The following is a 25,202-nucleotide window of genomic DNA, read 5'->3' as shown; positions in this document are numbered from 1 at the left end:
GTTTTTAAGTGGTGAGTATAGGGTGTGTGTAACATCCAGACTTTACACTGTTGGACAGACGACGGGAACTGACTCAATGGGAGCAACACTGCATGTCCTATCTATTGTTCTATGTCCTGGGAAAACTACAGCAACAAGTTGGTATTCTTTTGTCTCTTAGGACTTAACAATGTTATACTTAATGCATGTAAACTTATTTTCAATACTATTGAGAGGTAAACAAGTTGACTCTGACTGTCCATACAGGGATTTTTATACATTGTAAATGGTGGAATCAATCATCACTCAACTTTTGACCTTGAGTCTGCAACTTGTACATCAGATGCCACACTGAATTGTATATGGTTAGTGAGTAGGGTCTATTACTAGTGGCAAACACATGTAACTGTTTTTGTTCGACTTTGACCCACCTCCCAAAATAACCTTGCTCTGTTTTGCTATTGCCCAAAGAACATCTGTGATAAGCAGAAATGTTAACTGCCTTTATAATAAACTCATCTGGTTTGATCTAAATATTGTTTAACATCCCTGTCCTGAAGCAGGCTGTTTTTAGTATCTATTAAATGTGCAATGTTACACTTAGTCATAAGATTGTTTCTACAGCTTACAAAATGTAGCAGTGAGTGTCCGCCAATATCGAGGGGGATTGTGAAACAGGTCTTATCAGAAATGTTCACATTATCCGTGACCTCGTCTGAGACGACTGAATGTGATGTGATAATACAATTGGAGCCTTATCAGAACTGAGTCATGGCTGGGACACAATGTGCCCTTGAATCAACCACTGCAAAGGCTACACCGTGGCTCCTCATAGTTAGGAATAAAATGTACTGTTGCAGAATGAAGGGGGAGGGGTCTTCAGGAGTTTTACCGGAGCTAGTCAGGCTTTAAGTATCAGAACATTACCTTTGACATGAAACCGCCGTTCATTTCCACACTTGATCTTGTTCCCCAAAAAATGTTTGGTCTATCTACTGAAGATACCCCTTTTTTTGTCACATGCGCCGAATTCAACAGGTGTATTGAAATGCTCACAAAAAAAAGGTTGTATCCCGGCTATGAGAAACCCAGATAAGATACCTGGGATATGCTGATCTTAGACTTCAAAAAGTGATTTGGCTACTTTCACCCCTACATTTCTGCATATAATTTCCAACTTTTGGTAGGCCATTTGTCAACTATAGGTAGATGCATGCATAATTTTTTTGTCATAGCCTAACTTGTTGCCCCAGAATACTAAATACAGTAGGAAGCAACAAGCACGAACTGTTTGGCGGGAGCTTCATGAAATGACCGAGCAGCCACACACAAGCCTAAGATCACCATGCGCAATACCAAGCGTCGGCTGGAGTGGTGTAAAGCTCGCCGCCTTTGGACTCTGGAGCAGTGGAAACGCATTCTCTGGAGGGATGAATTATGCTTCACCATCTGGTAGTCCGACGGACTAATCTGGGTTTGGCTATCTGCCCCAATGCATAGTGCCAACTGTAAAGTTTGGTGGAGGAGTAATGGTCTGGGGCTGTTTTTCATGGTTCGGGCAAGGCCCCTTAGCTCCAGTGAAGGGAGATCTTAACGCTTCCAACATTGTGGCAACAGTTTGGGGAAGGCCCTTTCCTGTTTCAGCATGACAATGCCCCCGTGCACAAAGCGAGATCCATACATAAATTGTTAGTTGCGATCGGTGTGGAAGAACTTGACTGGCCTGCACAGAGCCCTGACCTCAACCCCATCGAACACCTTTGGGATGAATTGGAACGCCGACTGCGAGCCAGGCCTAATCGCCCAACATCACTGCGAGCCAGGCCTAATCGCCTAACATCATTGCCCAAGCTCACTAATGCTCTTGTGGCTGAATGGAAACAAGTCCCCGCAGCAATGTTCCAACATCTAGTGGAAAGCCTTCCCAGAACAGTGGAGGCTGTTTTAGCAGTAAAGGGGGGGACCAACTCCATATTAATGCCCATGATTTTGGAATGAGATGTTTGACGAGCAGATGTCCACATACTTTTGGTCATGTAGTGTAAGACCTAACTTTGTCTTGGGTGCATATTTTATGTGTATATAGTTGAGAAAAAATATATACAAATTAATAAAAATAAGTGTAAAAGATAACATATTACACACACATTCTCATTTTCTCAAGAGATGCTGAAAGAAAGAAATCATGTTTTTCCAGTTGTATCATTTTACTGCAAGAAATGCATAATACTGCAGGAGTTAATATTATATCACGCTACATGTGCGAGGTTATAGGCCTACAGTCAGTGTCCATATTTCAGTTACTATTCCATTTAACCCCTATGAACTTAAATGAGGAATATTCTGTTTATTCATGGCTACAGGGATACACGTGAGCGGGATATCAAAGTTGCATGTAAACAGCTTATTCCGAATAGGACCTTAAGTGGGATATGAGCTACTATCCGTAATACTATGTGCATGTAAATGTGGTCAATGACAAGGCAGAGAAAATTAATGGGGCTTTGGTGTGTTAAAGGCCCAGTGCAGTCAAAAACATGATTTTCCTGTGTGTTTTATATATCCAGACTGAGGTTTGAATAAACTGTGACATTGTGAAAATTATAATGCTATTTTAGTGTACGAGCTGTTTGAAAAGACTGCCTGAAATTTCAGCCTGTTTTGGTGGGATTGAGTTTTGGCTTTCCATGGTGACATCACCATGCAGTACATTAGTTAATAGACAAATAAGAAAGAGTTCTAATCCTCTCTGCCAATGATAGCTAATTTTCTGTTTTCCACTCAGACCACTCCCAGACAGTCCTAGCAAAAATCTTGTTTGAGAAATTGTCCTTTGCTAAGAAGCTATTTTTGTTTCTTTTTGACCTTTTTCATTGAAAACAATCACAGTAAGGTACTTAAAAGTCACCCAGAAATTATTTGTTGTAGAGATAAAAACGGCTGCATTGGACCTTTTTTAATCAGTTTTGTCTCTCCCTACAGTGCTGCCTTTCCTCCTGGAGGGGGAGCTCCTGTCCCTCAGTGTATGGTCTGTGGGCCTCTGGCTGCTGGTTGCCTGGCTGGCTGGCCTTATCTTGGCCAACACTGACCTGTTCCTGACCAAGTCAGCCCCGTCCACTCTGGAGCACTTGGAGAACATGGAGCTCCAATCAACACCCGCAGCCGGTGAGACCAAAACAAAAACTGTACTGATTCATTTTCATTAGCTGATCTTGCTTTCAATGGAAAAGCACTTCTAGAATAATCACCCAGCAGGATAGTGGTCTTTGATTCAGTGCCGGTGTCAATTTAATTATGTAACGTCTATACACCTGAAATCTTCTTACTATTGTATGCAATATTGTTGGTTGTGTCTCTGCAGATAAGACTGTTAAAGCCAGGAGTCTGTGGGAAAAGACTGGTGCAGTACTCATGGCTGTGAGGCGCCCCGGATGATCCTTATGCAGAGAGGTACAGTATATTTGTAGGGGTATGAGTGTGTATGCATGCTGTATATGTGGCTGTGTATACTCATGAATTGTGCACATATACTCATCCTCCAGGAGGCCTCTGAGCTGTCCTCTCTGAAGCCCCAGCTGGAGGAGCTTGGGGTCCCTCTGTATGCCGTAGTGAAGGAGGACATCGGCACAGAGATCCAGAACTTCAGACCCTACTTCAATGGGGAGATTTTTGTGGATGAGAAGGTCAGATTTTTTTTTGAAATGTTTTTTTAAAGTTCAGTTATATTCGCTGAACTTTTCTCCAGTCAGGTAATGTGAGAAAGACTAATGATAGGAAGTTGTCTTTTACAGCAATGTTTCTATGGTCCCAAGCCGAGGAGGATGGGACTGGGTCTTGGTCTGGCTCGTCTGGGGGTGTGGCAGAACCTCCTTCAAGCCAGGAAGAAGGGTTACCAGGGTAACAAGAAGGGGGAGGGTTTCATCCTCGGTGGTGTTTATGTGATTGGAGCAGGGAAACAGGTAAGTTCCTCATTTCCCCTACTGGTTTCATCATATGAGTTTACATTTTGTTTTTAGTGAATCATATACATTTTAAATGGCGTGTGTGTTATTCTGAAGGGTATTCTGCTGGAGCACCGGGAGAAGGAGTTTGGGGACAAAGCTGACCTTCCCGCTGTCCTGCAGGCGGCAAAGAAGATCAAGAAGGGGAAATAGATTGGATATTGAAAGATGGTGGTGAAGTGAAGGCCTCAGAAGTGGTGTACATGTACTGTATGTCACAAACTAATTGTATACTGAACAAAAATATAAATGCAACATGCAACAATTTCAAAGATTTAACTGTTCATATGACGAAATCAATCAATTTAAATAAATTCATTAGACACTAATCTAGGGATTTCACATGACTGTGGCATTGTGTTGTGACAAAACTACACATTTTAGTGACCTTTTATTGTCCCCAGCACAAGGTGAACCTGTGTAATGATCATGCTGTTTAATCAGCTTCTTGATATGCCACACCTGTCAGGTGATGGATTATCTTGACAAAGGATAAATGCTCACTAACAGGTATGTAAACAAATTTGTGCACAACATTTGAGAGAAATAAGCTTTTTGTGCAAATCTTTTATTTCAGCTCATGAAACCTGGGACCAACACTTTACATGTTGCGTTAAAAAATGTGTTCAGTGTATGTATGGTAGGCAAAGCAAAGACTTCAACAATACACAGAATCTAAGAAAACCGTCTACTTCTTATACTAAGAAAACATAATTGAAGTATATAGATCTATTTTGACCTCAGTGTTCAGTAAGGGTGTGTGGCACAAGCCCAAGTCATTTCGCTATGTTCAGATATGTCTAGTGCTGATGGTGTTGTGGTTCTGTGAGTGTGTTAATGATGGTCTGTGTCTAAATTGTTGAGGGATCAGACCTGATGCATTACACTCAGTTTCATCACTCCAACCAGCTCATAACAGACAGGCTGATACAATTGTGTTGCATTGTACTGTATACCCTCACAGACAATAAACTGAGCCCTTTGTGTAATGTCTCCACTGGAGTATCATTTAGACAATGTAAAAAAAAAGGCACAATGAAGACTGCTGTTATGTCAAGACAGTGGATTTGATCAAATACCTTTATTTGATATCTAAATGGATCATTATGGCTTATATAAAAATATGGCTCATAAAAGTAGGCTATAGTATGCCCATTTGCCATGAGTAGCCTACCTGTATTTTCTACTCAGAGGAACGATGAGCAGGTTCAGCAGCCAATCTGAAAGCAGTTTTGTGTCCCAGTCAAAATAAAGACATCCAATCACATTGCTGTAGAGGGCGGGACTTCGTTAGCTTACTGCATTTCCCAGGTGAGCGAGGTCATTCAACACAACATGAACAAAGGTAATGTTAAAACTTTAAAATACGGTTAAAACAATAGCTTGTTTCTCCTAGAATATCTATATGCAGTCCAATTTTCCTTGCGAATTAATGTTTCACCTTCCAGTAACTTAGTAGTCAGTCATTGTTGTCTTCATACCCGTTGGTGCAATGGTGCTGTAATGTGAATATCTGCACATTATCAAGGCTTTAGTTTTTATAAATGTATTTATTAGCCGTACCATTCAGTTTGTCGGAGCGGTTTATTTATTTAATTTATGTATTTTAATTAGACTATATAGAAATGGCAAGACATGCCACGGTAGGCTATTGTACAGCTCCCAGGCTGTTGCTGTTGTTGACGAACTACGCAGATAAGGTACGCATTAGTTCTAATAAAAAATATAATAATAAGGAAAGTGTGCTTTAAAGCCGGCCTACTTTACATGCCAGTAGTTTGGATGCTTTACTAACATAATGTTGGCAACAGTGCATTCTATTTAGGCAAAGTTAGTTCAACGTCGCTGTCCAAGGTCCTGACAAGCCTTACTAGGCGCATGGGGGAAATCCTCCTTCATGACGACACCGGGCTTATCACGCATTGGGTTAAGTTTAGTCCAAGGTATCCATGGCATCGAAAGCATGTGACATCGTGTCTGTAATTGGGTCAGGCAGGTTGATGAAAGTAAGCTCAAGAAACTGTTATCAAAAAGAACTCAGCCGTTCATCATTGCCCAAAGTGCTATGATTGAGGAAATTGCAGCATGTTTGGAAATAATTGAGTGACATGTATCCTTATCAGTTTGCACATAACATTTGGTTGGTTATTCAATTGGATGAGGTATCTGACCCTGCATGATATCTGACTTACTGCATGCACTGGACAGGTCTGTGTTTCTCATGGTGTTAGGTGGGGGAGTGAGATTCACCATGGCCAGGAATGGACCAGAGTGTGAGTCCAGGGAGGCAGAGGGTCTGCCAACATGTCACAAACCACCCATCTGCACTGGTGAGTTACCATGCTACTCAATCATGCCAAGATATTCTGTTACATCGTTTTTGGGCCAAATTATGGTAGTTTATGCTCTGGCTTCGTGCATGCATTTATGAAAATTCCAAGCCATTGAATTGCACTGCTATCTGGTTTCATCAATCCTGAGCCTACATCTCCTTCTGTTCTAGGCTTCTCCATCCAGCGCTGAGCCCCTGAAGGAGTGTGTGAAAGAGGACCCCGCTCCTGGCCATGGCTCACTCGTCAAACCCCTCCCGCAGGGACGCAACCCCCGGGTCAGGCACGGCTACGCGCCACCTCCTTCGGAAGCAGCAGCAGCGCCGTGGAATCCGATCCTCCTCCCCCATGGGCCGGGTCATCCTCATCAACTCTCCTGTGGACGGTGAGGAGGGCCCTCTGATACACCACACCAGAGATTGGCTCAGATCAGATCAGCGTGCCCTCTAAGGCATGACCGGTGTCTGGCATACAGTGGCTTGCGAAAGTATTCACCCCCCTTGGCATTTTTCCTATTTTGTTGCCTTACAACCTGGAATTAAAATATACTTTTTTTAGGTTTGTATAATTTGATTTACACAACATGCCTACCACTTTGAAGATGCAAAATATTTTTTATTGTGAAACAAATAAGAAATAAGACAAAAAAAATGAAAACTTGAGTGTGCATAGCTATTCACCCCCCAAAGTCAATACTTTGTAGAGCCACTTTTTGCGGGAATTACAGCTGCAAGTCTCTTGGGGTATGTCTCTATAAGCTTGGCACATCTAGCCACTGGGATTTTTGCCCATTCTTCAAGGAAAAACTGCTCCAGCTCCTTCAAGTTGGATGGGTTCCGCTGGTGTACAGCAATCTTTAAGTCATGCCACAGATTCTCAATTGGATTGAGGTCTGAGCTTTGACTAGGCCATTCTAAGACATTCAAATGTTTCCCCTTAAAACACTCCAGTGTTGCTTTAGCAGTATGCTTAGGGTCATTGTCCTGCTGGAAGGTGAACCTCCGTCCCAGTCTCAAATCTCTGGAAGACTGAATTTCCCTGTATTTAGCACCATCCATCATTCCTTCAATTCTGACCAGTTTCCCAGTCCCTGCCGATGAAAAAACATCCCCACAGCATGATGCTGCCACCACCAGAATTCACTGTGGGGATGGTGTTCTCAGGGTGATGAGAGGTGTTGGGTTTGCGCCAGACATAGCGTTTTCCTTGATGGCCTAAAAGCTCAATTTTAGTCTCATCTGACCAGAGTACCTTCTTCCATATGTTTGGGGAGTCTCCCACATGCCTTTTGGCGAACACCAAACGTGTTTGCTTATTTTTTTCTTTAAGCAATGGCTTTTTTCTGGCCACTCTTCCATAAAGCCCAGCTCTGTGGAGTGTACGGCTTAAAGTGGTCCTATGGACAGATACTCCAATCTCCGCTGTGGAGCTTTGCAGCTCCTTCAGGGTTATCTTTGGTCTCTTTGATGCCTCTCTGATTAATACCCTCCTTGCCTGGTCCGTGAGTTTTGGTGGGCGGCCCTCTCTTGGCAGGTTTGTTGTGAAGCCATATTCTTTCCATTTTTTAATAATGGATTTAATGGTGCTCCATGGGATGTTCAAAGTTTCTGATATTTTTTTATAACCCAACCCTGATCTGTACTTCTCTACAACTTTGTCCCTGACCTGTTTGGAGAGCTCTTTAGTCTTCATGGTGCCGCTTGCTTGGTGGTGCCCCTTGCTTTGTGGTGTTGCAGACTCTGGGGCCTTTCAGAACAGGTGTATATATACTGAGATCATGTGACAGATCATGTGACACTTAGATTGCACACAGGTGGACTTTATTTAACTAATTATGTGTGATGAGTGTGATGGAAGGAGTCAGGCGCAGGAGGGTAATCACTGAATACAGAGTTTATTCCTTCGTTACACAAAATACGCTGGAATAGCGACAAACGAAACAGGCACAGGGGAAACTATCTACCCTGGCAATACACTGTAACGGTATCTCCATACAATACATAGGCACAGGGGAAATGTCTACCCTGGCAACAAAATGGTATGAGTAGCTCCACCGAGCTACACTACTCTCACATTCAAACAATCACCCACAAGGACAAGGGGGCAGAGGGAACACTTATACACGGACTAATGAGGGGATTAGAACCAGGTGTGTGTGATTGACAAGACAAGACAAATGTGATGATGATAATTGGGGCGGCAGTGGTTAGTAAGCCGGTGACGACGAACGCCGAAGCCTGCCCGAACAAGGAGGGGAGGCAGCCTCTGCGGAAGTCGTGACATTATGTGACTTCTGAAGGTAATTGGTTGCACCAGATCTTATTTAGGGGCTTTATAGCAAAGGGGGTGAATACATATGCACGCACCACTTTTCCGTTATTTATTTTTTAGAATATTTTGAAACAAGTTATTTTTTTCATTTCACTTCACCAACATGAAATCCAAATAAAAATGTCTTTAAATTACAGGTTGTAATGCAACAAAATAGGAAAAACGCCAAGGGGGATGAATATTTTTGCAAGGCACTGTATAGGCCTCCCCTCATCACAATCCATATACTGCTACACAGCCAAGTTAAGCACAATTCATTTTCTTATTTAATGTGTTCAGCTCTGGAAAAATTACTTTGTTGATGTAATGGATATTCTTTGAAGAACGATTATAAATTGTGGCATAAAATTAACCCCGTATGACTCTGTTATATGACATATAGGCTAAAGGTACCTTTTTGTGATCCCTGATATTATCAAAGTATCACTCATCAAACTTACAACAGAATTTCCACTCTGGGTTTAGCTGGCAGTATTTGTATCGATTATGACGTGTTTCTCAGGTGGAGATGACAGTGAGGACATCCATACGGTCACAGTGGATAAGAGTGTGGACGGCAGGCTGGGCTTCAGCGTGCGTGGAGGCTCAGAGCACGGCCTCAGCATCTTTGTCAGCAAGGTAGAGGACAACAGCTCCGCAGGTAAACAATACATCCAGACAACTATATATCTGTGTTACACATTTAGTCTACACATGACAGTTGTGACATAACATGAGTGACACTGTTCTACCTTGACTGTTTTTTAATTGAGTGACCGACTGTGTGTGTGTGTGTGTGTGTGTGTGTGAGAGAGCGTCTCCATCTGCATGTCTGTGTCCATGCATGTACAGTGCATTCGGAAAGTATTCAGACCCCTTGACTTTGTTACGTTACAGCCTTATTCTAAAATTGATTAAATATTTTTTCCCCTCATCAATCTACACACAATACCCCATAATGACAAAGCGAAAACAGGTTTTTAGAAATGTTTAGAAAGAAAATACAGCAATACCTTATTTACATAAGTATTCAGACCCTTTGCTATGAGACTCGAAATTGAGCTCAGATGCATCCTGTTTCCATTGATCATTCTTGAGATGTCCACCTGTGGTAAATTGAATTGATTGGACATGATTTGGAAAGGCACACACCTGTCTATATAAGGTCCCACAGTTGACAGTGAACGTCAGAGCAAAAACCAAGCCATGAGGTTGAAGGAATTGTCCGTAGAGCTTCGAGACAGGATTGTGTGGAGGCACAGATCTGGGGAATGGTACGAAACATTTCTGCAGCATTAAAGGTCCCCAAGAACACAGTGGCCTCCATCATTCTCAAATGTAAGATGTTTGGAACCACCAAGACTCTTCCTAGAGCTGGCTGCCTGGGCAAACGGAGCAATCAGGGGAGAAGGACCTTGGTCAGGGAGGTGACCCGATGGTCACTCTGACAGAGCTCCAGAGTTCCATTGTGGAGATGGGAGAACCTTCCAGAAGGACAACCATCTCTGCAGCACTCCACCAATCAGGCCTTTATGATAGAGTGGCCAGAAGGAAGCCACTCCTCAGTAAAAGGCATATGACAGCCCGCTTGGAGTTTGCCAAAAGGCACCTAAAGGAATCTCAGACCTTGAGAAACAAGATTCTCTGGTCTGTTGAGACCAAGATTTAACTCTTTGGCCTAAATCCCAAGCGTCACGTCTGGAAGAAACCTGGAACCATCCCTATGGTGAAGCATGGTGGTGGCAGCATCATGCTGTGGGGATGTTTTTCAACGGCAGGGACAGGGAGACTAGTCAGGATCGAGGGAAAGATGAACGGAGCAAAGTACATTGAGATCCTTGATGAAAACCTGCTCCAGAGCGCCCAGGACCTCAGACTGGGGTGAAGGTTCACCTTCCAACAGGACAACAACCCTAAGCACACAGCCAAGACAACGCAAGAGTAGCTTCGGGACAAGTCTCTGAATGTCCTTGAGTGGCCCAGCCAGAGCCGGGACTTGAACCCAATCGAACATCTCTGGAAAGACCTGAAAATAGCTGTGCAGCGACGCTTCCCATCCAACCTGACAGAGCTTGAGAGGATCTGCAGAGAAGATTGGGAGAAACTCCCCAAATACAGATGTGCCAAGCTTGTAGCATCATACCCAAGAAGTCTTGAGGCTGTAATCGCTGCCAAAGGTGCTTCAACAAAGTACTGAGTAAAGGGTCTGAATACTTATGTAAATGTAATATTTCCGTTTTGTATATTTAATAAATTAGCAAACATTTCTACAAACCATTTTTAGCTTTGCCATTATGGGGTATTATGTGTAGATTGATGAGGGAAAATAACTATTTAATCAATTTTGGAATAAGGCTGTAACATAACAAAATGTGGAAAAAGTCAAGGGGTCTGAATACTTTACGAATGCACTGTATATGTCCACAGAGCAGGCAGGCCTGTGTGTGGGGGACAAGCTGGTGGAGGTGAATGGGGTGAGCCTGGAGAGCATCACTATGGGCAGTGCAGTTAAAGTCCTGACAGGGAACAACAGACTGAGGATGGTGGTGAGACGCGTGGGCAAAGTACCCGGCATCCGCTACTCCAAGGAGAAGACAACCTGGTAAGCACAGACCTCCTATTAGAAATGACACATTTTCTCTGTCACTTCATAGGCACGGTTTGGAATTGTGAGTCACTTTTACCACTTGAATTGTCTACCTGATTTGATTGTGTTTAGTTAGAATCCTGTCAATAAAGCTTTATCTAATTAGCAACTTAACTTCCATAGTTTATCTTTAAGTACTTATACAGGTCTGTTCATGTGTCTTTACATGTGTACAGTATATATCAATTGTTCGATTACTCATAGCCTAAATGTAAGTGAGTATAACTCTATTACAGTGTGTATCCTTATGTACCAGTATACACTGTGTGTACAAAACATTAGGAACATCTTCCTAATATTGAGTTCCACCCCCTTTTGCCCTCAGAACAGCCTCAATTCGTTGGGGCATGGACTCTACAAGGTGTCGAAAGCATTCCACAGGGATGCTGGCCCATGTTGACTCCAATACTTCCCACAGATGTCAAGTTAGCTGGTTGTCCATTCTTGATACACACAGGAAATGGTTGAGCGTGAAAAACCCAGCAGCGTTGCAGTTCTTGACACACTCAAACCGGTGTGCCTGGCACCTACTACCATACCCCGCTCAAAGGCACTTGTCTTGCCCATTCACCCTCTGAATGACAAATACACAATCCATGTCTCAGTTGTCTTAAGGCTTGAAAATCCTTCTTTAACATGTCTCCTCACCTTAATCTACACTGACTGAAGTGGATTTAACAAGTGACATAAATAAGGGATCACAGATTTCACCTGGATTCACCTGGTCAGTCTATGTCATGGAAAGAGCATAATGTTCATAATGTTTTGTACACTCAGTATATATCAATGGTTCGATTACTCAAAATGGAGTATAACTCTATTACAGTGTGTATCCATATGTACCAGTATACTTCACAAAAACGCTCAACCCTATAACATATCTCCATTGCAGGGTGGATCTGATTCAACGTAGGATGGTGGTGGAGGAGAGTGGGCGTACGCCCTCCGCCTCGGTGGCCAGCTCAGATGGGGCACTGCGGAGGATCGTCCACCTCTACACCACCTCAGACGACTACTGCCTGGGCTTCAACATCCGAGGGGGCAAGGAGTTCGGCCTGGGCATCTACGTCTCCAAGTAGGCACATACTGTAACATCTCAGGCTAGAGAAACAAAGAAATCATTAGAAATAAAGTTGAACCGCTTTTTGAATTCATCATTTAAATCTCTGCTTAGTTTGCAGTGTCTGTATTTCCTGTGCTGTGTGCTGTGCCGGACTATATTATATATATGATATATTATATGTATTACCTGTGCTGTATAGTGATATTATTATGCTGTGCTGTGTCAGACTGGATCCTGGAGGTCTGGGTGAACAGAACGGCATTAAGATGGGCGACCAGATCCTTGCGGCCAACGGTGTAAGCTTTGAGGACATCAGCCACAGCAGTGCTGTGGAGGTGCTGAAGAGCCACACACACATCATGCTGACCATCAAGGTGAGTGAGGGGGCCCTCCTTTGACCTTTGTCCTTCTACCACTTCCTGTATACAGTGAGGGAAAAAAGTATTTGATCCCCTGCTGAATTTGTACTTTTGCCCACTGACAAAGAAATTATCAGTCTATAATTTTAATGGTAGGTTTATTTGAATAACAACAACAAAATCCAGAAAAACGCATTTCAAAAATGTTATAAATTGATTTGCATTTTAATTAGGGAAATAAGTATTTGACCCCCTCTCAATCAGAAAGATTTCTGGCTCCCAGGTGTCTTTTATACAGGTAACGAGCTGAGATTAGGAGCATACTCTTAAAGGGAGGGCTCCTAATCTCAGTTTGTTACCTGTATAAAAGACACCTGTCCACAGAAGCATTCAATCAATCAGATTCCAAACTCTCCACCATGGCCAAGACCAAAGAGCTCTCCAAGGATGTCAGGGACAAGATTGTAGACCTACACAAGGCTGGAATGGGCTACAAGACCATCGCCAAGCAGCTTGGTGAGAAGGTGACAACAGTTGGTGCGATTATTCGCAAATGGAAGAAACACAAAATAACTGTCAATCTCCCTCGGCCTGGGGCTCCATGCAAGATCTCACCTAGTGGAGTTGCAATGATCATGAGAACGGTGAGGAATCAGCCCAGAACTACATGGGAGGATCTTGTCAATGATCTCAAGGCAGCTGGGACCATAGTCACCAAGAAAACAATTGGTAACACACTACGCCGTGAAGGACTGAAATCCTGCAGTGCCTGCAAGGTCCCCCTGCTCAAGAAAGCACATATACATGCCCGTCTGAAGTTTGCCAATGAACATCTGAATGATTCAGAGGAGAACTGGGTGAAAGTGTTGTGATCAGATGAGACCAAAATGGAGCTCTTTGGCATCAACTCAACTCGCCGTGTTTGGAGGAGGAGGAATGCTGCCTATGACCCCAAGAACACCATCCCCCACCGTCAAACATGGAGGTGGAAACATTATGCTTTGGGGGTGTTTTTCTGCTAAGGGGACAGGACAACTTCACCGCATCAAAGGGACGATGGACGGGGCCATGTACCGTCAAATCTTGGGTGAGAATCTCCTTCCCTCAGCCAGGGCATTGAAAATGGGTCGTGGATGGGTATTCCAGCATGACAATGACCCAAAACACACGGCCAAGGCAACAAAGGAGTGGCTCAAGAAGAAGCACATTAAGGTCCTGGAGTGACCTAGCCAGTCTCCAGACCTTAATCCCATAGAAAATCTGTGGATGGAGCTGAAGGCTCGAGTTGCCAAACGTCAGCCTCGAAACCTTAATGACTTGGAGAAGATCTGCAAAGAGGAGTGGGACAAAATCCCTCCTGAGATGTGTGCAAACCTGGTGGCCAACTACAAGAAACTTCTGACCTCTGTGATTGCCAACAAGGGTTTTGCCACCAAGTACTAAGTCATGTTTTGCAGAGGGGTCAAATACTTATTTCCCTCATTAAAATGCAAATCAATTTATAACATTTTTGACATGCGTTTTTCTGGATTTCTTTGTTGTTATTCTTTCTCTCACTGTTCAAATAAACCTACCATTAAAATTATAGACTGATCATGTCTTTGTCAGTGGTCTCTCTCTCTCTCTCTCTCTCTCTCTCTCTCTCTCTCACTCACTCACTCACTCACTCACTCACTCACTCACTCACTCACTCACTCACTCACTCACTCACTCACTCACTCACTCACAAACACACTGACACTGTTGCTACAGTACACACTCCCAAAAGAGCAGGTTGCGTGGCAGGGCAGACAGCTGGCATGCAGTCGTAATATTGCTTGCTCACTTTACTTGGGGTGGGTTGGGTTTCACCCTGTGAAAAACAGCCAGGCCGTATGCATTATTCACCAGGCAGATCGGCCAGGATCAGGTGGTGATCAAAGCATACAGATGCATTTTGTACGTTTTTGTTCTCTGATTCTTTACCTCGCCTTGCCCCCTCTTTAACAGGGAAACACTATACCAGCACTAGGAAAATAACAGTACAAAGCATGTCAAAGGTAGAATATGTGTTAGGAAGAAAACGATTTCCATTGCTTGTTGTAGACGTGTGGACCTTTACTGCTCTCTCTCTAAGGTATATATGACTCTGTCTTTGTGTTTCTAGAGTTACTCTTTATCAAATATAAGGATCCTATGAATGTGTCAAGAACTCTACTGTAACCTATTTGCATATCTCTGGCCATATCTTTGCAGGAAGTGGGACGATACCCTGCCTATAAGGAGATGGTGGCAGAATACAGGTGGCTTAACAAGTGTATGTAACCATCTCCTTATCTCATGTAGCCTATATTATGTTTCAGTGGTGTTTTTGAATTATTTAAGAAAGCAACTTGCCACTGGTGACTTTTGCTAACTTGTATTTTTTTTAAAATATATCTTCCACACAAACAATTCAAAACAAACACTATATCTGTAACTTTAATATTTTTTATAGATCTTCCACACAAACAATTCAAAACAAACACTACAGTGGCTTGTGAAAGTATTCACCCCCCTTGGCATTTTTCCTATTTTGTTGCCTTACAACCTGGAATTAAAATGAATTTTTGGGGGGTTTGTATCATTTGATTTACACAACATGCCTACCACTTTGAAGATGCAAAATATTTTTTTTGTGAAACAAACAAGAAATAAGACAAAAAACCTGAAAGCTTGAGCGTGCGTAACTATTCATTCCCCCCAAAGTCAATACTTTGTAGAGCCACCTTTTGCAGCAATTACAGCTGCAAGTCTCTTGGGGTATGTCTCTATAAGCTTGGCACATGTAGCCACTGGGATTTTTGCCCATTCTTCAAGGCAAAACTGCTCCAGCTCCTTCAAGTTGGATGGGTTCCGCTGGTGTACGGCAATTTTTAAGTCATACCACAGATTCTCAATTGGATTGAGGTCTGGGCTTTGACTAGGCCATTCCAAGACATTTAAATGTTTCCTCTTAAACCACTCGTGTTGCTTTAGCAGTATGTTTAGGGTCATTGTCCTGCTGGAAGGTGAACCTCTGTCCCAGTCTCAAATCTCTGGAAGACTGAAACAGGTTTCCCTCATGAATTTCCCTGTATTTAGCGCCATCCATCATTCCTTCAATTCTGACCAGTTTCCCAGTCCCTGCCAATGAAAAACTTCCCCACAGCATGGTGGTGGGATGGTGTTCTCGGGTTGATGAGAGGTGTTGGGTTTGCGCCAGACATAGCGTTTTCCTTGATGGACAAAAAGCTCAATTTTCGTCTCATCTGACCAGAATACCTTCTTCCATATGTTTGGGGAGTCTCCCACATGCCTTTTGGCGAACACCAAACGTGTTTGCTTATTTTTTTCTTTAAGCAATGGCTTTTTTCTGGACACTCTTCCGTAAAGCCCAGCTCTGTGGAGTGTACGGCTTAAAGTGGTCCTATGGACAGATACTCCAATCTCCGCTGTGGCGCTTTGCAGCTCCTTCAGGGTTATCTTTGGTCTCTTTGTTGCCTCTCTGATTAATGCCCTCCTTGCCTGGTCCGTGAGTTTTGGTGGGCGGCCCTCTCTTGGCAGGTTTGTTGTGGTGCCATATTCTTTCCATTTTTTAATAATGGATTTAATGGTGCTCTGTGGGATGTTCATAGTTTCTGATATTTTTTTATAACCCAACCCTGATCTGTACTTCTCCACAACTTTGTCCCTGAACTGTTTGGAAAGCTCCTTGGTCTTCATGGTGCCGCTTGCTTGGTGGTGCCCCTTGCTTAGTGGTGTTGCAGACTCTGGGGCCTTTCAGAACAGGTGTATATATGCTGAGATCTTGTGACACTTAGATTGCACACAGGTGGACTTTATTTAACTAATTTTGTGACTTCTGAAGGTAATTGGTTGCACCAGATCTTATTTAGGGGCTTCATAGCAAAGGGGGTGAATACATATGCACGCACCACTGTTCCGTTACTTATTTTTTCGAATTTTTTGAAACAAGTAATTTTTTTCATTTCACTTCACCAATTTGGACTATTTTGTGTATGTCCATTACATGATATCCAAATAAAAATCAATTAAAATTTCAGGTTGTAATGCAACAAAATAGGAAAAATGCCAAGGTGGAAGAATACTTTTGCAAGGCACTGTATCTGTAAAGAAAAAATATATATAGATCTTCCACACAAACAATTCAAAACAAACACTATATCTGTAGCTTTTTTTTATATAGATCTTCTACACAAACAATTCAAAACAAACACTATATCTGTACTGATGTGTGTGTCTCCTCTCTCTCAGTGGCCAGTGGCAATGAGACTCGGCAGTCTTCCTCCCAGGGCTCAGACTCCAACTCCTCTGCCTCATCCTTGTCCTCTGGGACTCCTATCTCCTCTCTGAGCGGACTGTCTCAGGTCATGTTCCCCCCCAGCCTGCCCTTCAGCATGGACATGGTGGACGTCTGTATCTCTACTGAGGACCAGAGGTCTGGGTCTGGCCAGTGTACTGACACCGCCATCCAGACCGACCCCTCACCTCACAGGATGGGGGCGGACACTAGCCACAGCCTGGGGGCCACTACCCTCCTACAGGACTCAGCCATCCGGGGGGAGGGAGGGGAGGGAGGTAGGGGGAGAGGAGAGTCCCCCAAAACGGCCGTCCTCATGGCCCTCAGTAGACCCAGCCAGCCCATCCACCGTTCCCAGAGCCAGGTCACTGTAGCAGGTGAGGCCAGAGGGGTGGAGAGGTTTAGATAGAAAGGGAGTTTACTGAAACGATTGGACAACTCAGAAGAACCTATTGTTGTAAAATGACTGAGTATAGTCTTGTTTTGTTGAGACCCCGTCTCCTTCCTGTCCTGCCATAGAGGTGAAGCAGACGAAGCAGAAGAAACAACAGCAGAAAGGAGGGAAGAATCCTGAGAGGAGCACCCTACAGCGCTCCAAGACCTTTGTCAACCTGCTGTTCAGGGGTCGCAGGAGAGACACCTCCAAGGGGCGCTCCAAGTCCCCCCCCAATTCCGAGGCAGGCAGAGGTTAGTAGTACCTTCAATGATCCTGTATACTATAAGAGAATCAATTTAGTCAATGGTGCAACTAGCTGTTATTTCAAAAGAGTTTTACTCTGTAATTGTGATTCGTCATGTCTGTGAATATACACTACCGTTCAAAAGTTTGGGGTCACTTGAAAACATACATGAAATGAGTTTGAATAGGAAATATAGCAAAATGAATATGAAATGTAGTCATTGACAAGGTTAGAAATAATGATTTTTAATTGAAATAATAATTGTGTCCTTCAAACTTTGCTTTCGTCAAATAATCCTCCATTTGCAGCAATTACAGTCTTGCATACCTTTGGCATTCTAGTTGTCAATTTGTTGAGGTAATCTGAAGAGATTTCACCCCATGCTTCCTGAAGCACCTCCCACAAGTTGGATTGGCTTGATGGGCACTTCTTACGTACCATATGGTCAAGCTGCTCCCACAACAGCTCAATAGGATTGAGATCCGGTGACTGTGCTGGCCACTCCATTATAGACAGAATACCAGCTGACTGCTTCTTCCCTAAATAGTTATTGCATAGTTTGGAGCTGTGCTTTGGGTCATTGTCCTGTTGTAGGAGGAAATTGGCTCCAATCAAGCGCCGTCCACAGGGTATGGCATGGCGTTGCAAAATGGAGTGATAGCCTTCCTTCTTCAAGATCCCTTTTACCCTGTACAAATCTCTCACTTTACCACCAACAAAGCACCCCCAGACCATAACATTGCCTCCACCATGCTTGACAGATGGCATCAAGCACTCCTCCAGCATCTTTTCATTTGGTCTGCGTCTCACAAATGTTCTTCTTTGTGATCCGAACACCTCAAATTTCGAATCGTCTGTCCATAACACCTTTTTCCAATCTTCCTCTGTCCAGTGTCTGTGTTCTTTTGCCCATCTTAATCTTTTCTTTTTATTGGCCAGTCTGAGATATGGCTTTTTCTTTGCAACTCTGCCTAGAAGGTCAGCATCCCGGAGTAGCCTCTTCACTGTTGACGTTGAGACTGGTGTTTTGCGGGTACTATTTAATGAAGCTGCCAGTTGAGGACCTGTGAGGCGTCTGTTTCTCAAACTAGACACTCTAATGTATTTGTCCTCTTGCTCAGTTGTGCACCGGGGCCTCCCACTCCTCTTTCTATTCTGGTTAGAGCCAGTTTGCACTGTTCTGTGAAGGGAGTAGTACACAGCGTTGTATGAGATCTTCCGTTTCTTGGCAATTTCTCGCATGGAATAGCTAGCCTTCATTTCTCAGAACAAGAACAGACTGACGAGTTTCAGAAGAAAGTTCTTTGTTCTGGCCATTTTGAGCCTGTAATCGAACCCAGATACTCAACTAGTCTAGCTTCTTTAATCAGCACAGCAGTTTTCAACTGTGCTAACATAATTGCAAAAGGGTTTTCTAATGATCAATTAGCCTTTTTAAATGATAAACTTGGATTAGCAAACACAACATGCCATTGGAACAGAGGACTGATGGTTGCTGATAATGGGACTCTGTACGCCTATGTAGATATTCCATAAAAAATCAGCCGTTTCCAGCTACAATAGCCATTTACAACATTAACAATGTCTACACTGTATTTCTGATCAATTTTATGTTATTTTAATGGACCAAAAAAATCATTTTCTTTCAAAAACAAGGACATTTCTAAGTGACCCCAAACTTTTGAACGGTAGTGTAAGTATGGCTAAAAGCAGAGTTATTTTGTTATAGAGTTGAGTTGGTATACTACTATCAACTGGGTGTTGGTTATGTCCTTAGATGGGGAGCGCAGGCGCAGACCCAGTGGGCCGGACCCAGAGATGCTGGGGGTGGTGGAGGGCATGGCCCGCAGGCTGCTGAGTGAGGACGACGTGGCCTCTGTCATGAAGACCTGCCGACGGGTATGGAGCCTGGGGCCTGGGCAGGAGAGGCAGCGAAAATATGAACTGTTATCATCCTTATTCCATGGATTTTGCATTGATAGTGTTATAATCACTATTCTCTTGCAGTACATAACAGAGCGTGTGGTGGAGAACCTGGTGCACCACCTGCTGGCCGTGCTGGACCGGCCTGAGAAGCTGCTGCTACTGAGAGAGATCAGGTACATAGAGAGGCAAAACAATAATAACAACATTCACTTTAAGGATTTAGATTGGAGGGGGAGCGACCAGTTGAAGGATTTAGGATTCGGCTCATACTCACAAATCCAATTATTTGATGACTGGACAATGAAAACAACCGTGTTCTTTTATAAGTTAATAACTCTCTCTCTCTTCCGCTTTAGAATGTTGCTGCCTCCAGCTGACCTAGGGCTTTTCAACAATATGGTGGTCCCGTTCGAAGTGGAGGCCTATGATATCTTGAAGTACCGTTCTGGTGAGGAAAGACGAATATACATAGAGTAATGTACACTACACATACATTCAATAATACATTTGAAGGAAAGAGTTTCCATTCTTTAAATTACCCCTTTTCTCCTCTCCTTTATTATGTAGTCAGATCCCCACTTCTGCGCTCCCCCCAGTCTGGACGAGCCCCCAGACGACACCTCATCACCCCCATCCCAGGTCAGTACGGTCCCATCTACAGTACAGCAGTGTTTCTTTCATTCATTCATGGGGGAGGAAGTGCAGGCTTTTGTTCCAGCCCGGCACTATCACACCTGATTCAACTAATTGTGGTTCAGGTTGAACACCATGATTATTGGAAACAGGTTTTAAAGTTGTGTTGCGCTGGAACATAAGTCTGCTCTCCAGGATCTTGGTTGTTACACTGACTCCTGCGGTCCCATGTAGACTTCCAGGGGGGCTTTGAGCTTCACAGTGCCCAGGAGGTGGAGAGGGAGAGCCAGCTGCTGGAGGAGCTAGAGCGGCTGCGTCTGTCTGGGTCCCAGAGCCCCCGGGAGCAGCCCACCCATACCTCCAGAGCATTCCCCCCCCTACTGGATGTCCCAGTGGATGGCTACGCCTTCTCAGACTCCCTCCGTCCTCCCTCCGTCAGCCCCCTGCTCCCCAACTGGCTGCTGGCCCACAGCAACACCACCGACCCCCGTTCCCCCCTACGAGGAGACAGTGGTACGGTCCGCTCGGTCCACTTTGATGATGTGTCAATGGACCAGGGAGATACCATCTCAGAGCGGGGGAGGTCTCCGTTCAGGAATGGGACTTCCAAGGGTAAAAAGGAGAAAACTGATAAAAGGGAGAAAGAAACTGTGTTCACTCTGCAGAGCGCTCCTCGACGCAGCAGGCCCCTGTTGTCCCGGGTGTTTGGCTCTGGCCTGGACGCTGACTTCACAGCAGAGGGGGTGGTAGGGTTGGGAAGGGAGCGGGTGAACGGTCATCCCAGCTCCTCTGAGAATGGCCTCAATGGCAATGCTCCTGTCATAGAGTACGAGCTCAAAATCGTCAGCATCTCCAAGACTAAGCAGTCACTGGGTGAGTTCATGTAATATATAATATATGTACAGTGGATATAAAAGTCTACACACCCCTGTTAAAATGCCAGGTTTTTGTGATAAAAAAGAATGAGACAAAGATAAATCATGTCAGAACTTTTTCCACTGTTAATGTGACCTATAATGTGAACAATTAAATTGAAAAACAAACTGAAATCTTCAAGGGGGAAAAATGAAAAATAAAAACCTTACAATAACCTGGTTGCATAAGTGTGCACACCCTCTTATAACTGGGGATGTGGCTGTGTTCAGAATTAACCAATCACATTCAAACTCATGTTAAATAGAAGTCATTACACACCTGCTATCATTTAAAGTGACTCTGATTAATCACAAATAAAGTTCAAATGTATTTTCTTAGTTGCATCTCAGAGCAAAAGCCATGGTCCGCAGAGAGCTTCCAAGGCATCAGAGGGATCTCATTGTTGAAAGATATCAGTCAGGAGAAGGGTAAAAAATTATTTCCAAAGCATTACATAGACTATGGAACACAGTGAAGACAGTCATCATCAAGTGGAGAAAATATGGCACAACAGAGACATTACCAAGAACTGGACGTCCCTCCAAAATTTATGAAAATACGAGAAAAAAACTGGTCAGGGAGGCTTCCAAGAGGCCTACAGCAACATTAAATGAACTGCAGGAATTTCTGGCAAGTACTGGCTGTGTGCTACATGTGACAACAATCTCCCGTATTGTTCATATGAATGGGCTATGGGGTAGGGTGGCAAGACGGAAGCCTTTTCTTACAAAGAAAAACATCCAATCCCGGCTGAAGTTTGCAAAAACAAACATCAAGTCCCCCAAAAGCACGTGGGAAAATGTGTTATGGTCTGATGAAACCAAGGTTGAACTTTTTGGCCATAATTCCAAAAGGTATGTTTGGCGCAAAAACAACACTGCACATCACCCAAAGAACACCATACCCACAGTGAAGCATGGTGGTGGCAGCATCACTGTTTTTCATCAGCTGGAACCGGGGCCTTAGTCAGGGTGGAGGGAATTATGAACAGTTCCAAATACCAGGCAATTTTGGCACAAAACCTTCAGGCGTCCGTTAGAAAGCTGAAGATGAAGTTCACCTTTCAGCACGACAACGACCCAAAGCACACATCCAAATCCACAAAAGCAAGGCTCCACCAGAAGAAGATTAACATTTTGGAATGGCCCAGCCAGAGCCCAGACCTGAATCCAATTGAACATCTCTGGGGTGATCTGAAGAGGGCTGTGCACAGGAGATGTCCTCACAATCTGACAGATTTGGAGCGCTTTTGCTAAGAAGAGTGGGCAAATATTGCCACGTCAAGATGTGCCATGCTAATAGACTCCTACCCAAAATGACTGAGTGCTGTAATAAAATCAAAAGGTGCTTCAACAAAGTATTAGTTTGAGGGTGTGCACACTTATGCAACCAGGTTATTGTGAGTTTTTAATTAAAAAAAATTCCCCCTCAAAGATTTCAGTTTGTTTTTCAATTGAATTGTTCACGTTATAGGTCACATTAAAGGTGGAAAAAGTTGACATGATTTATCTTTGTCTCATTCTTTTACATCACAAAAACTTGGGGTGTGTAGACTTTTTATATCCTTATGTGTATGTGTTGAGTCAGGGAAATCAACAGTTTGCCATCCTCATGGTTTACCAAACAGTTGCACCTCCAGTACCTCTCTGTAATATTTATTCACTATTATAGAAGGGATCAGCAAAGTAGCTCTTACAACAGAGACAATACAAAGTTTCACTCATACAATTCAATAGATTTTTTATTGTTTGTGTATGTAATAATGCCTGTGTTTTACTGGTCCAGGGATCAGTATTTCTGGTGGGATGGAGTCCAAGGTGCAGCCGGTGGTGAAGATAGAGAAGATCTTCCCAGGAGGAGCCGCCTCCACGTGTGAAGTCCTGAAGGTATACCTGTTATAACCTGTGATATGACCTGTTATAACCACTAAGGCTATAACCAGTCTCAGTACAACATGACCCATAAACCACCATTCAGATAAGCATTTCACCTTATGAACATCACGCCACATATTCCATTCAGATCTTTTCCAACTAATTTGAATTGACTTACCTGATTAATGGAAATATGAATGTAGCTAGTGATGAAATCAAACATAGTGATGAGATAGAGGCCCAAGGTAATCTCAAGGGATCCTTGTTATAATAAGCCTTTTGAAGGAGCTCTTTTATTTGAAGCCAGAGTACTGATATGAGGGGGGGAATTATTTGAGTAACTCATGCTTTGAACCGAGGCATTTAGACTCTTTGGCACCACATTATAGAAAGAGAACATAGGACAATACAATCAAAATGAGGTTTTTGAGCCCAAAGGACAAAGTAACGTGATGTTGTTGAATTGAAAGATGGCTAGGTGTGTGTGTGAGTGCAAAATAGAGCAACTGAGAGCATGCACAAGGCAAATGCATTATCTCTAACCTTCCTTCCTCTGGTTGCATCCCCAGGCTGGATTTGAGCTGGTGTCAGTGGATGGAGTGTCCCTGCAGGGCGTGACTCACCCCCACGCTGTGGAGATCATCCGCAGGGCTTTCAGCAACAAGGCCAAAGACCCCATGGTGTTTATAGTCAAAGTCCCCAAAAGCCCTTGACTTAAGACTGACTCACTGCACAGAAAAATTGAGCTTTGGCCTGGAGGCCCAAGACCTAAACCCTAGAAGCAACACAAACAGAGCTGCAGTATGTTGGAAGAAGGGGAGAAGAGTGAGGAGTGAAAAGTGACGGTCTGAAGGAATTATGTGGGTTACTAGGAAACTCCTGTTCCCTCAATGGTGAACCAGGAGGATCTGGCCAATCAAACGAGGGGACTAAGAGACCTGCCGCCACGGGAACCAGCAGCCAGTGATGTGTGTGCTTACCTAAAGCGTCAAGCCACTCAGAGCCAATAGTAGGCCAGTTCACACAATCCTTCACTTTTCATTATTTGTTATAGTGTATTAATTTTCACATCACTTTCACAAATGATGCAAAATAAATATACACATTTATATACAGACATTTCTTTGGACAATACTTTACTTAAATCATTAAATACACCGGCTAATGTATGCAAACTGTAATCCGAGTGCCTTCCAGGACCCCTGTGAACTGAACTAATGGTTGTCTGTCTGAGCCATAGAGAAAAATAGAGGGCTCATCTTTGTATATGTGCCATTAATAGCGTCTGTGACAGCATGGGCAGCGCCATTGAGGCAATCTCCATTTTGAAGTAGTCCATTTTTTCTTCTTCACGATTGGCAGATCCCTCCTGATGACCCGGCTGAACATGACTCCAACAGAGTCACAAGGAGGGATCAGCCCATGCTAATTACAGCCTTTTGGCCACTAGAGGCCTCTATAATTCACTATGGTCTGAGCAGTGTGCAGCGGAGACCAGAAGATGGCAGGCTTGGATCAGATCCACCTGTCAGTTGATGGTAATGTTAAAACCATGTATAGACACACCGAGCCAATAACTATAGTGATCATCTTGATTGGAAATTCACATGTTATTATCAGGTGTAAACATGCCCTAAGTTTCTCCAATTCTTGGTGAAGTGTCTACAGGCCAGACAATCGGGATACAGGGGAGTGACATGTTAGCACAACGTACATGTATAAACGGGACTTAACATAATAAAATAAAGAGCAACTGACCATTTTTCTTTTACTGCTGTGGCTTGATGTTCCTTGTCTGACCTACTAATAGAATCAACCACTCAATACATGCTTTTTGATAATTACATTGTTTGATCAAACAATTATATAACAGAAATGTCATAAAATGACATTTAGAACAAACAATCAGTTAGCCATTTAAAAATCAGCTATGCGTTTTTATCAATCGTTTTATTAAAAACATAGTCAGTTGGTACAATAAATGTACAGCATGAAAATATACATTTAATGTCTTCATACAAATACTGTGGATAATTTTCTTTAGAATATATGAAGGGGCATTCACTCAAACATCAATATGCAGACATGGTACTGTAAGGACCCAACAGAACATGTGACATTGCTTTGGTCTATTCACAGTGGCTATGTTTATTTTGAAATAGAT

General features: G+C 43.4%; 1 protein-coding gene and 1 pseudogene across 2 annotated transcripts; both read left to right on the top strand.

Annotated features, from left to right (window-relative positions):
* The first annotated feature begins 29 nt into the window (after window positions 1–29).
* Window positions 30–4,973, top strand: LOC311131880 (peroxiredoxin-like 2A; annotated as a pseudogene). Its single transcript, XR_014615200.1, has 6 exons — window positions 30–137; window positions 2,962–3,144; window positions 3,341–3,429; window positions 3,522–3,662; window positions 3,771–3,938; window positions 4,038–4,973. The product of XR_014615200.1 is annotated as a peroxiredoxin-like 2A (transcript).
* A 92-nt stretch (window positions 4,974–5,065) lies between these two features.
* On the top strand, window positions 5,066–24,800 carry LOC311131147 (PDZ domain-containing protein 7-like). The gene is made up of 17 exons (XM_084163983.1): window positions 5,066–5,325; window positions 6,189–6,310; window positions 6,484–6,695; window positions 9,144–9,281; window positions 11,048–11,222; window positions 12,160–12,342; window positions 12,557–12,704; window positions 14,925–14,985; window positions 16,965–17,387; window positions 17,530–17,697; window positions 19,468–19,589; window positions 19,698–19,789; window positions 19,973–20,064; window positions 20,184–20,255; window positions 20,484–21,122; window positions 22,950–23,050; window positions 23,608–24,800. The coding sequence occupies exons 3-17, from the start codon at window positions 6,545–6,547 to the stop codon at window positions 23,749–23,751; spliced, it is 2,709 nt and encodes a 902-aa protein (XP_084020109.1). The 5' UTR covers window positions 5,066–5,325; window positions 6,189–6,310; window positions 6,484–6,544; the 3' UTR covers window positions 23,752–24,800.
* Window positions 24,801–25,202: the final 402 nt, after the last annotated feature.

Source organism: Coregonus lavaretus, assembly GCF_964263955.1.
Source record: "Coregonus lavaretus genome assembly, chromosome: 1".
Classification (NCBI taxonomy): Eukaryota; Metazoa; Chordata; class Actinopteri; order Salmoniformes; family Salmonidae; genus Coregonus; species Coregonus lavaretus.
This window is presented reverse-complemented; position numbering and strand designations above follow the sequence as displayed.